The 12,386-nt window shown below is 55.6% G+C and overlaps 1 protein-coding gene across 9 annotated transcripts; it reads left to right on the top strand.

Moving 5' to 3' along the window:
* The first annotated feature begins 3,926 nt into the window (after positions 1-3,926).
* Positions 3,927-9,380, top strand: LOC107497484. 9 transcript variants are annotated; one of them, XR_004950905.1, is made up of 4 exons: positions 3,945-6,096; positions 6,249-6,609; positions 8,295-8,513; positions 8,652-9,380. XR_004950905.1 is itself a non-coding variant. In XM_036221003.1 (4 exons), exons 1-4 carry the CDS (start codon positions 4,226-4,228, stop codon positions 8,845-8,847), a joined length of 645 nt encoding a protein of 214 aa, XP_036076896.1. In that variant the 5' UTR covers positions 3,945-4,225; the 3' UTR covers positions 8,848-9,380. The 9 variants fall into 9 exon arrangements, 1 of the variants encoding a protein (XP_036076896.1); XR_004950904.1 differs by having other exon boundaries at positions 6,249-6,689; XM_036221003.1 differs by lacking the exon at positions 6,249-6,609 and having other exon boundaries at positions 3,945-4,289; positions 4,382-4,547.
* The last annotated feature ends 3,006 nt before the right edge of the window (positions 9,381-12,386 follow it).

Below are 12,386 nucleotides of genomic sequence, written 5' to 3'. Positions count from 1 at the left end.
ACAACAACAAAAAAAACCCCAAGACTGAAAAAACCCCAAAAGCAAAACGATCGGGGATTTAAAAATTTTTAAGTGACATTTAAGAGGAAGACATAACAAAAAGCCACTGATATTTATCAATTCAATAGATGCATTTCGGAAACAAGCGGTATCTTATTAAAGGTTTTCAGATCTTCCCTTGACTTTTTACAATAAGACCACATATAGTAAAGGCCTCCCATTTTGCTTACTCCTCAAACTGAATTTGGCTGATAGTTTCCCAGCTCTAGCACTGAATCATTTAAAAAGCAAATATTCAAACAAAAATGGTATAACTTTAAGCTTAGCAAGGGTACATGGATGTTTGCTACCAAATAGTACAGTAGATTTTAGTGACCACGAAAGGTTATTTGGCTCTCCTTACAATGACTATGAAAATAATAAGCAATCACTTTTGTTATTGACTACAAAGGACAAGTAATGTTTGCAAGGCACAAGGTAACATACACACTTCCTTTAGAAATCATTGCATTTTTAAATATAGTTGACAGCTGACCATTGTGTAAAAAGGAACTTTGCCTTTACACAGCTATGTACAACTAGAAACAGTTGTTTCTTTCTCTCTCCATCCCCGGGCTCAGATTTTCAATCAGACATCTCAGTAAACCAAAAATGAAGTGAGGAACCCAGAAGAGTACAACCAATCTCGAGCACATGCCAAAATCTCAAACCTAAATGCTTTAAAAGCCCGCAGCTGAGCATTTAGTGTCTCCCAAGACTGACCGCGCCTGAACACTGCCCACCTTCAGCCTCAGACGAGCCCTTGAGCCTGCAGGGCACTGAAGGACATCAACCCTCTGCTGACCCAAAGTTTTGCCACTCATTTTTCAAGTGACTGATACTCAGGTTTTCAGCTACACCTTGCAGCAAAGCAAAACAATTTTGCTTTCCTCCCCGCACTTACAGTTCTAAGTGCTTTTGTGCCTCCGAGCAACAATTTAACTAGCATTAACAATTTACTCACGCTAACTAGTATTCTTAGCCCATGAGCTCTGTTGAATTCCCCAGAGCTGCTCACTGGTCTTTTCTCCAGAGTTCCCTTCAACCCACATCCCCTACCATGCCCACCCTCTGGAATGCACTGATCACCCCTCTTCCTTTCTTCACCCCCACCCCGCCCAGTACCAAGCGGTGCCCTTCCCCTTTTCAGAAAATTCTCTTCAACCCACATTCCTTACCACCCGCATCCTCTTCAATACACCTAACCACCCCCTCCTTTTCTTCATCCCCCCACCCCCAAGTACTGACCTGTGCCCTCCCCCTCCTACAACCCGCACCTCAGGATCCTCCCATTTGTGTGTCAAGATTCCTGTGAAATCTAATCAGGTGAAATTCCAGTTAAACAGAGCAAGCTGAATCGGAGATCACTGTCGGTACCCCGACCATTCCCTTCTCTTAAACTGTAATGCAGTCAAAATGCCCAAACTAGACCCGCCATTTCTAGCAATTTGGGCACGAGCAACTTGTACCCTCCGAAGACCACAAATGATGACACCCCTCCCCCCAATTTACTTCATCAGAGTATTTGCCTAAGGCATTTCCAACTTGACCATTTCCCCACAGTTCAATCACACTAAGAACTCCTCCGACCAATGCACAGGCAGGCGAGCGGGTGACAGGGTCCATCCGCAAGGCATCCCTCTCCGTTGTGGCATCAACGTTACAATGTTCTACAGCTTAAGAATCTTCTGGAAGCAAGGTTCGTAGCACAGAACTAGTAGGACAGGAGGCTCAATTAAGAAGATGCAGCATCTGCAAATCTCCACCCAGAAAAGAAGGGGCGCCTGCTGGCATTCGCGTGCCCAGAGGTTGGTGCTCCCGGATCAAAATTCAAGCACACACATTTGCTGGTGGCCCCGGATGCATCTGCTTTGGATTTAAAAGCTGCCCCCTCAGAAGCTCATCTGAAAACCTTAAATGATGGCCTCCTGAATACAGGGCTTCCTGAGCAAGGCCTGGAAACAGACACTGGAGAACTTCCTCCTAAGACTCTGGAAATTCAATCTGCAGGCATCAAATTAGGCGGGCTCTCCTCCAGGGTCTCCCCTCCTGCACTGCTAGGACTCACTGGCCAGGGGCTCCATTTCTCCTGGTGCCATCTGATCGCCATGATGAACGCTATAGTAACAAACCAGGGTCCATGAAGCACTTTCATAACTTTCAGCTGCTGCCATCACTGCGGGCCCACCCAAGGGTGCACATTCAGTCCCCACCCTCTCCACCAGCAAGCCACACGACCCGCCCCACCCAGTCTCGGCAGGGAGAGCCTTTCCTCCTCCAAGATTACCAACAATACCGGCTCCAACAGGAACTGGAGCAATTTTCACGGGCTTACCAGATTACCAGAAGCAATATTTTAAGAGAACGGACAACCTCGAGAGAGTTAAAGGGAGGAGGGGCAGAGTGTGCTCACAGGACAGGTTAGCACGGAACCTAGAGGAAAGTCCAAAGGGGAGCACTGCCACCTGGAAAATAAAGCGTGGGTCAATTTTGTCCAGACACACAAACATCCAGCCTCAGCAGCTCCTGCCTACCGAACCAAAGAGGCGCCACACCAGCAAGCGCTCAGGATGGCACCTTACCTCCTGCACCATTCTTAGGCCGCCCTCACCACCGACCAGGGATCTGGCCTCACCCGGACCTGGGTGCCGACAGGCTGGGCCAAAATTACATACCACCCTGGGCCGGAGCCGTCAGCCCGGCGAAGCTAAGTTGAGTTTCCACAAGACCAGGCCTCATCCCCAGGAGGGTTCACAACCCTTTGTCTGGAAAAAAAGGGGGCTGCTGGTATTGACAAGTTCAAGTCTGCCCTCCCGGCCCACCTGCGGCCCTGCACCCCGCTGCCTGCCTCTTCCTGATCATTTTTCAGGGCACCAACTGCCCGATGCCACCCGGTCTCTTAGAGAAGTGGCAAGGCGCTCAGCCTCCTGCGCCTTCCCCTGTCTCAGCCTTCCTCCTTCCACACAAACTAGGGTCCTGGAGGCACACTCTGCCCAGAGGCCACGTTCCCCTTCTCCAACAGGCAGCAGCAACAGCCTGGCCTGCAGTGTCGCTGTTCTGCCCTAGGTCACTGAGGGGCCCTTCTAACGCAGCTCTCCCCAACATAGCTTTCCTGAAACCCAGGCCCCTCTTTATCTTCAGCTTTCCTTCTCCTTGTACCCTCATCTCCCCAGCCTCATCTTCTAATTCTGCCATCGCCCTCATCCTGGCCCCTGAGGCCCTAAACTGGCCACTTCCTCCCACGCATCTAGGCCCCAAAGAGACCCTTCCTGTGACTAACTCCTACTACACGGGTCACAACTTTTGCCTTTATAGCCCTTGGCCGCATCACCCAGGGCATTGCTCCACGGGACGATTCCTCCACGCCACCGGAAAAGAAGTCCGTCCCCGACCCTGCCCAAGGAGACGCTTTGGGGCGGTGCTCGGCCTCCCGGGGCGCCCGTCGCCCGGCCCCGCCCCCACCCCGCCGGCTCAGCAGGGCTTCATGACACTGCCAGACCTCAAGGTCACATTAAGGAGGCGGATTCTAGGGGCATAAGTCTCCCTTTCGTCTGGCTGCGGGTCGCACCGTCCCCCGAGAGAAGGGCTGAGCTGGGGAGGCGGGCTGGGGCCGCTCCTCTCGAAGGGGCGATGGGGGCGGCGGGGGTCACCTCAGGTCACCCCCGCCCCGAAAAGTCCGAAAGAAGCGCCGGCAGAGCGTCTGGAAAATTCCAGGCGGCGGCCGCGGACGGATCTCTGCAGAGGGCGCATCACTCCCGGAGGCGGCGGCGCGTGACTCGCCGGGCGGCGGCTCGGCCGCGTGAGCGCCGGTGACGTCAGCGCCGAGGCGCGCGGGCGGGGGCGGGGGGCGCGGGGCGCGGGGCCCTCGCGGGGAAGCGGGGCACGACCGCCCCTCGGCAGCCGGGCGGCCCTGAGAGAAGCGCACACCCAGCTGCGGTTACGGTGTCTCCCGTTAAGAAACCCCGCTGTGACTTTGTGATTTTAAAAAGGGGAGAAATTCGATTAGTAAGTTCAGCTCCAAGTTGTGAGTTGCCTGTAGTGACTTCAGGGGTGTGCGTCATGAGCTTGTTATTCTGTTACCGGGGGCCCGGAGGTTGGAAGCGTTCTATGAGCTATCCCTTTGGGATGGAATATTTGCTGATTGTTCATGATGATGTGTTAAGTGGAAAAAGACAGTTGCAAAGTAATGAAAAGCAAGATCTTGTTTGTGCAGACGATATCTAATTACCTGGAAACAAGACCAAAAGGGTGTAAATATTCAACCCATTTTACTTGTGGATTGGGAGGTGGGAGAAGAAAAAAAAAATATTTTAAAAAATAATTTGTCCGTGGCCGTTTACAGCCTGTGATAGGCCTCGGAGCCCATTTGATGACTGCCAAGGGAGTGACTACCCGCTGGCTGCCCACGGTGCGCCTGGCCCCCAACCAGGATTTTCTGAAGCAGAGGCACAAGCAAAGGGGAGAACTGTTGTCCCCTCCACCGAGGCCGGGCAGGACCTGAGCACTTGGTAAGAATTTTGAGAAGAGTTGTTGGCCTCTCTTGTGCCAGTTTGGGGCCAGAGCGAAGTGGAACCACAGCCTGGGATGTCCTTGTGGCCTTGTTTCAGCCCCGGCCTCCTGAAGTATGGGGTGGAGGAGGGACAGTGGTCAGAGTAACCAGAATTGAAAATGGCTTCATGGGCCAACTCCCTGCCTGGAAGTCCCCTCCCAGGGTAACCACCCACGCCCCAAACAAAACCCTCTGTGACAACCAGGAGGAAACTAGGGCAGAATTTCTTCCCCTGCCTCCGGGAGATGGCATCTGTGGGTGGGGCTGGCCAAGCTGCCACACCCAGTTCTCAGAAAATAACCACTCTGTGGACTGGACTGGTGACTCTCAGCACAGAAAGTCAAGCTCAGCACAGAAGGTCAAGCATGCGGCAAGCCCAGGCTTGTTCTCTAAGGCTGCTTAGCTGGGCCCTACCAGGGGAACATTCTGGCAGCTCTCCCTTCTCCAAGATCTTGTCCTGGCAGCATTTCCATGGGTGGGCTGGGGACGCTTGGTCTTAAAGAACACTATGCAAGGAGGGAATTGCCTGTCAGAATGTTCTGGAACACCAGTAGGTATGTATAATACCAAGCGTCTTCCCTGCTGTGTCACAGGACTAGGCCGTGGGGGTCATTTCCTTATTTATCAGTGAGGTGCCTGAGGGGTGGTAGTCACTGCTGTGGCTGCTTCCTGGGCCGGGCTTGATGGCTCAGCTTGCTTTTCTCTACTTCAGATCTAAAAATCTTCCTCATTCACACAGAACAGTCTCAAATCCCAGAAACAACTACCTTAGGTTTTATTTTTCAAAGAGTAGGAGGAGGTGGAATTAGCAACACACAAAGCATTAGGATTCTACAAAATTGATGATTCTTCATCTCAAAAGAAACTAAGGCCAGCCTTTGTGCCCTGTGTCCGGAGCTGCCCTGGCCACCCACCCCATTTTCAAGGACAAGATGGCACAGTTAGAGAGCCTCCTTGTTCAGAAGTTCTCCTGTCCTCCGAATTTCACACAAACATTTTTCTTTGGGAGAGGATGAGAGGAGATGAAGATAGAAAACCACACAGGAACATCTCTGTCCTGCCCCGGGGTGGGGGGTGGAGGTCAAGGCAGTGCTCACGGCATAATGGACAAACATTGGGTTTGGGTTTTGCTTTCTCCACAAGTAAGGCTAAAAATTCCTCCATCCTGACTGGGCGTCAGTGAGTCAGCAGGTTCCTCTAAGGTCAGAACAAACTGTTCCAGTAAACAGCAGTAAACAGGACTTGGGTCCCTGGGTGGGGCTGGGCAGAGATACGCCTCCCCTACCCGGGTGGGGGTGGGGTGGGGGGCAGAAGCCTGCTCCTTCCTGGGTGACCCACATAAGGGCTTAGGGTTGGAGGAGAAAAAAGACAGGAAAGGGTCCCCATTGGGCAACATCCGGATTTCAGGCCTGGGGCCGGGGCTCCACATCCTTTCTCACAGCCATGGATACCTCCCACCTTGTTCCGAAGTCAGCTGAGCTCTTGTTTTCAAACACATGCCAGCCCAGGTGAGGACCCAGGCCATCTCCTACGGGACCCCCTGCGGGCAAGGGAGAGAACGGGAGTGGGAAAGGGGTGCTGCTTCAGGTTCACACCAAGGGCAGGACGAGGACGGTATTGCTGCCACCATTTGAGAATGTGCCACCCCTGTCCCTCATAGGTCCAGTTCCCGAGCTGTGGCCTCGGTCACCTGGGCTCTCTACGCACAGGAGACCCTCTGCTGGGGCCATCTCCTCTGAGCCCTGAGGCCCCTGGTCCCAGGGCTTGGGTGAGGAAAGTGCACAGTCACTGCGTGCTGGCCGGGCGCCCTTCCTGCCTGCTTGCCTCACACCGCCTGGATCCCACCCAGCCTCCACCCCGACAGGAAGCTGGGCCTCAGCCTGGGCTCCAGCCTGTCGGCCCCCACCTCACAGCAACAGTTGACCCTGGCAAACAGTCTTATGTTTTGTAAAGGTCACTCTTTCCACCATGAGGCTCTCAGTAACTATTTGTGACATTCATGGACTGACTGCAGGAAGGACGTGAGTTCTCAAGTTAGCAGTCGCCCCACAAACTCCATAATGGGCACAGACCTGGGGGTCTGTCCTGCTTGGGCTCCCAGGTCAGGAGACAAGAAAAAAAGGGGGTGTGGGCTGCTCATGGGGAATATCTGGGGTGGGCAAGGGAACCAAAGCTGGCAGAAGGCATTTGAGGAAGAGGGTGTCAGGGGTGGACAAGCGGAGGGATAGGTGGGTCAGCCCACCTGCATTTCATGCTCCCATTTTCTTGGCCCACATGGGCCAAAAAGAGGGAGTGGGGAGCTGGGAGGGGATCCTGATTGAGAGGACATCTCACACATTCGACTTGCTCACCTATGGGCTCTGGGTCCCTGATGCACTTTCCTGGTGAGTGCTGGGCGGCTAGATCCAGTTCGGGTCCTCCCTCATCCTAAGGCCACACCTCCGCAAAATAATTCTGATGGTGTCAGTCTCCTGCATCTGAAACTCTAGGACTCCCTGCCACATACATAGCTAACTCCTGGGCATCAGCTCTCAGTGCCCCAGCCCTCCTGACCTGCCTCTTCCCGCTTCCCTGAGCCCTGCCCAAGCTGGCCTGTCTGGAGCCCGCCCCACCCTTCTCTGGCCAACTCCTTCACTGGTTCACAGTTACCTCCCTATGTCCTGAAGCCCCTGCTCCTAAGTGCTCACCAAACCCACTTGTCCTCTCCCCGCGCCGAGCACCGTGTCCTTGCTCCCCCGCCCACAGCAGAGGGCAGGCCTGTGGACCGAGGGAACTGATTCCCCAAGCCTGGGCTTCATGGACCACTGCTGCGCCCCTCCAGTGGCCCCGCAGACCTCCTCGGCACCCATGTGGCTGACTAAGCAAGTCCCAGCTTTCATAGACCCCACCCTTTCAACTGTTCCTACTTTGTCAGCCTCTCCCCAAGCCCCACCCACAAGAAATCCTGGAGACAGCACTTTGGGCCAGGATCTGGGCCAATGGTGACACCAGCCATCCTCCACCCCTAGGTGTGCACAGCACCCAAGAAACTCTCTGCCTTCCCTAGGGCCCACCTGCAGCCCCTTCTGCTGGGTCCCTGCCCCTGGTTGGTCCTCAGGCCTGAGCTTTGTCCTCCAGTAACCTTGCCGGAGCACTGGTGACTCAGACTGTACCAGACCCTCCAAATGAGCCTTTTCTGCCCTGTTCCCCCTTGGCCTGCCCAAGTGGCATCCATGAATGACGCATGTGTGGTGCCCAGGTTTCTGCGGGCAGAGCAGAAACCCTCTGAGTGGTTCCCTCGGCCCTTGGAGGCTACTGACCTTGGTGCTGAGGGAGGCCTGTGCTCTCACTGGCCCAGTGGTCACTACCGCCCCTTCACCAAATGCCAAGGTCGAATGACCACGGGACACAGTTCTAGGGAGGAGCCGGGACTATTATTATTCTCCCTCTTGCAAGTTACACTTAGGATAAGTAGTTTAAAATAGGTGGAGGGCTCGGTATGGGTGGGGGAGGGAGGTGCTGAGGGCGGGCCCACAGCAGCTGGGAAAGGAGAGGGACCTGGGACAGTCAGCTGCTGTAGGCACAGGGGGAAGCTGGGGAGACATGACCAGTCCCAGGGTGTGCCTACCCACCTCCTGAATTCCCCCAAAATACCGTAGTTTTAAATATTTGACTCAGTTGTAATTGAACAGGAAAACAAAAATTCCAAAGCAGAATCTGTTTTCAGGACGTGGATCCCGATCTTTGAAAAATGTGGATCTGAACACCAAATGTTGCTGCAGATTCGAAGTACCGAGATACGGGAAACGAGGCTCGGGGAGCTGGAAAAAAATGCGAGAGCTGTAGGCAACTGCGACCTAGCTCTTGATTCCAGCAAGGACACAGCCAGCCTCGTGGGGCGGCAGCGTCTTTATATCGCAGCTCAACAATGGTGGCACACTGCCAGGTACCAGAGGTCCCCGCAGGCCCGGGCAGTTTGGCACATGGTTACATAAGGAGCAACGCTGATTCTTTCCCACCGGGAAGCTGCTGCGGGTGTGTGTGCACGGAACCTGACTACAGCCATTTTTCTTTCTCCTCGCAGCCTGTATCTGGTACTCTTGGAGGTCTGGGGCGCCCCCCATCATGAACGGAAGGAAGGTGACAGAGGTCAGGAGCCAGGGCGCCCTCTCTGCGAAGAGGTGGGCACGCAGCGCCGGACCAAGGCCTGCCAGGTTCAGCCCGGTTTCCGGCTGCGCACATCCGGCAGGGCGGTGCCCGCTCGCCGGCTCTGCCGCTGAGCTGGAGGAAAGGGCGGGCTCAGCTGCCCCCTGCCGGCCACAGCTGGACCAGCAACCTGCGGGCAGGGGCAGTACCCGGCTCCGCGCCCCCTTGCCCCTTCGCCCGCGTTCTCAGCCGGGTGGGGCAGAAAAAGCAGCCCACCGTGGGGTACCGGCCTTGCTGCTTAAAACTAAAGTCTTGACCCAGGCCCAGTCCCCGCCACCTGATCTGGGTGACGCTAGGTAACCTGCCTGCCTGCTTTGAAATGAGCTGATTTGGACAGGGAGAAGGTAACTTCGTGGCTCCCAGATTGAGTGGTGGAGAATGACCCAGAAATGCTTCCTCTGGTCTGGGACCCTCCAGAGCCGGGTGCTGGCTGAGCCAGGTCATGTGTGCCCGGCTGGTGGAGGCAACCATTCTTATTTCTCCATGCAACCCAAGGGGATTTTAAAATAACCACTGATGCATTAAAAAAGCCCACAGAAGACCAATAAGCCATGAGAGTGGTGTTATGGGTTGAATCGTGTCCCCCCAAATAAACATGTTGAAGCCTTAACCCTCAGTGCCTCAGAATGTGACCTAGCTGTAAATATAGGGTCGTTGCAGGTGTGATTAGGATGAAATGGAGTAGGGCGGGCCCGTACCCAGTATGACTGGGGTCCTCATGAGAAGACACACACACAGAGAATGACGGTAAGATTGGGTTTATGCAGCTGCGAGCCGAGGAACGCTACAGACTGCCCGCAAAACCCCAGAAGCTGGGACAGGCAAGGACGGGCTCCCCGGAGCTTTGAGAGGGAGCGGGGCGCCGCCAACACCTTCGTCACGGGTGTCTGGCCTCCAGAACTGGGAGACAGCACATTTCTGTTGCTTTAAGCCTTCCCTCCCCCATTTGTAAGTTGTTAAGGCGACCCCAGGAAACTGATGCGGGTGGGAACAAAGGGGGCATGAAAATGACTTCTGGAACACTGGGTTTAAGGGATGGGTGAACGAATGAACCTGGCAGAGTCACACCCAGGGCAGCCATCGCGGGCTGCAGATGCTTTCATGTCCACCACCCGATGTCACCTAGAACGTTGTGAAGCCGGGGCGATTGTCCCCACTTCGCGGATGAAGGAACTGGGCCTCGGAGAGCTGACTTCCGACCCCACCATGGCAGGGTCTCCTGACCCTGCAGACACTGCCCCGCCTCTGCCAACAGGTGTCATCATTTATGGATGTGCGCACGACACTGAGCCCCGCCCTTGAGGTGGGAAGAAAGTATTAGAGAGGTACCAGTCCTCCCCCAATAACCTGAAGTAGGTATTATTACCATCTCCATTTTAGAGATGAGGAAATCGAGGCCCAGGGTCTCAGCTCTCCCAAGAGAGTAGTGTGTTCCCAGAGGGAAGTTATCCAGTCTGACAGGTGGGTGGGGGTAATGGGGGTTGGGGTGTGTTGGGAAGCCAAGGTGGGGAGGGCGGTTGAAGAGTCCAGAGCAAAGGCCCTGAGGTAGGACTCTGGAAGGGCAGGGCAGACTGCTTCACCTACCAGGAAGCCGACTCCCAGGGGACCTTTCAGCAGCACCTTGAGTAGAGCTGGGCTCCCCACAGGGGGGTCTGGTTCCCCACAGCAGCATCTGACATGCGGATTTGGGCACCCTCCCCTGTCCCCTTTGGCCATCTCGAGGTGCCTGGAATTGGGGTCACACGCTCCAGGCCTGCTGGGAACCGAGAGATCTCCCCCAGCATCCAGCCTGTCTCCCCTCCATCTGCGAGAGCCCTCACAGGTTTTTCTAGGCGTCAGCTGTCTCCTCTCCCCAGCTGCACCCGGAGCACATGGCCACGACCAGCACACAGGCCCCGTAGTGAAGGCTGAACTGAGCCCAGAACAGGAAGGGAAGGCGGGGGAGGGAGGAGGAGGACATAGCCTGGGTGGGCGGTGTCCTCCCCTCCCCCTGCGGTGCTGGGAAGAACACAAGGCCCTTCTGTGGAGCGGAGCCTACTGAAGACCGAAGTGGTGCACATGTGTGTGGCTGGGAGACGCGTTTTGAATTCATGCCCATGATACAACTGGGTAGTGGCGGAGACTGGGCAGTGGCCTGAGGAAGAGGCCCAAGCAGAGTGAGCCACAGAAATGGCCCACCCAGAGCAGAAGCTCCTCCGCGGCGCTGGGAGGGGTCCCCAGGGCAGCTTGACCATCACTCGAACAGGCAACCCTTTTTGCTCACCTGGCCCCCAGCACGGCAAGTGTGGCAAGGCCTAGTGGGAGATGGGAAGAGAGGAGGCAAAGGTCACCGGCCTGGAGCACAAAGCAGGGGAGGGGGGTTGTGGTAGGCAGAACAAGCCGCCCGAGATGCCTGTGCCCTAAGCCCCAGAGCACTGTGAATGTCAGGGTATGTGGCAAAGGGGAACTGAAAGTGGCTCATCAGCTGACTTCATAGGGAAGTGATCGGGATCATCCACCTCGGACCCGGGTAATCAGTACAAGAGTCTGAGAGAGACGTGAGCTGGGCAGGTCAGAGTGGGTGCTATGAGGACACCACTTGCCCTCACTGGCTTTGAAGACAGAGGAAGGGCCACGAGCCGGGGAACACAGATGGCCTCCAGAAGCTGGAAAAGGAGAGACAACAGATTGTCTCCTAGAGCATGGAATGCAGCCCTGCTGACACCTGGATCTCGGCCCAGCGAGGCTCATTTCAGATGTCTGACCTCCGGAACCGTGAGGTGCTGAATGGTGCTGTTCTAAGCCTCTGAGGTTGTGCTGGTTTGTTACAGCCGACGGGGCCTGGGTGGAGGCCAGGCTCCAGGCCCGCCAGGCCCCAGGCTGGTGATGCTTCCTTACTCACCAGAGTGGGAATGTCTGCGCCATTGCAGGCCCTGGCCTCCCAGGGAGAGCCCGTTCTCCCTCCCAGCTTTCTATACGCAGAACTTTGAGATGATGAAAATAGCTAACGCCTGTCAAGTACCTAAACAACATCGGACCCTAAAGCAGCCAACATCCCCAGGAGGTGGTTACTATTATTATTCCTATCTTAAAGGTCAAGAAGTGGAGGCTCAAGGTCAGTGCCTCGTATAAGTGCCCATGATCATGGCATCAGGTGGGGGACCCCACAGAAGACGAGGCACCATTCAGTCATGGATGCCCGAGGGCAGAGGCCCTAGTCCCGGGACGTTGGCTGCTGTGGGAGGCTTGGCTTGCTCCTTCCGGCTCCTGCAATGTTCACTGTGACCCCCAACCCCGAGTACCCGCAGTTATCACTGCTGCACAGCTTCCTGCGGGGCCCACAGTGCTCTGGAGGGCCGGCCGGGTGCTGCCCCTCCCTGCAGACAGGATCTGTGGGGAACAAGCTGCCACTTGGCAGGGCCCAGGGCACAACCAGCCCTGAAGGTGGACACGAGAATTGTCCAAACCTCCTGGGTTCTCTGGTCTCTGCCCTGAGGCAGTGCCCTGGGCCTCATCCCCCAGTTGCGTGCAGGGACCTGGTGGCACATGGTGGTGTGGCTTAGGATCACAGGACAGGGGCAAAGGCCTCAGCTCGCCTGCTGCCTGAACCTTGTTCCCCTGCCTCCCTGCAGAA

This window comes from Rousettus aegyptiacus, unplaced genomic scaffold (assembly GCF_014176215.1).
Source record: "Rousettus aegyptiacus isolate mRouAeg1 unplaced genomic scaffold, mRouAeg1.p scaffold_m13_p_5, whole genome shotgun sequence".
NCBI classification, from domain to species: domain Eukaryota; kingdom Metazoa; phylum Chordata; class Mammalia; order Chiroptera; family Pteropodidae; genus Rousettus; species Rousettus aegyptiacus.
This window is presented reverse-complemented; position numbering and strand designations above follow the sequence as displayed.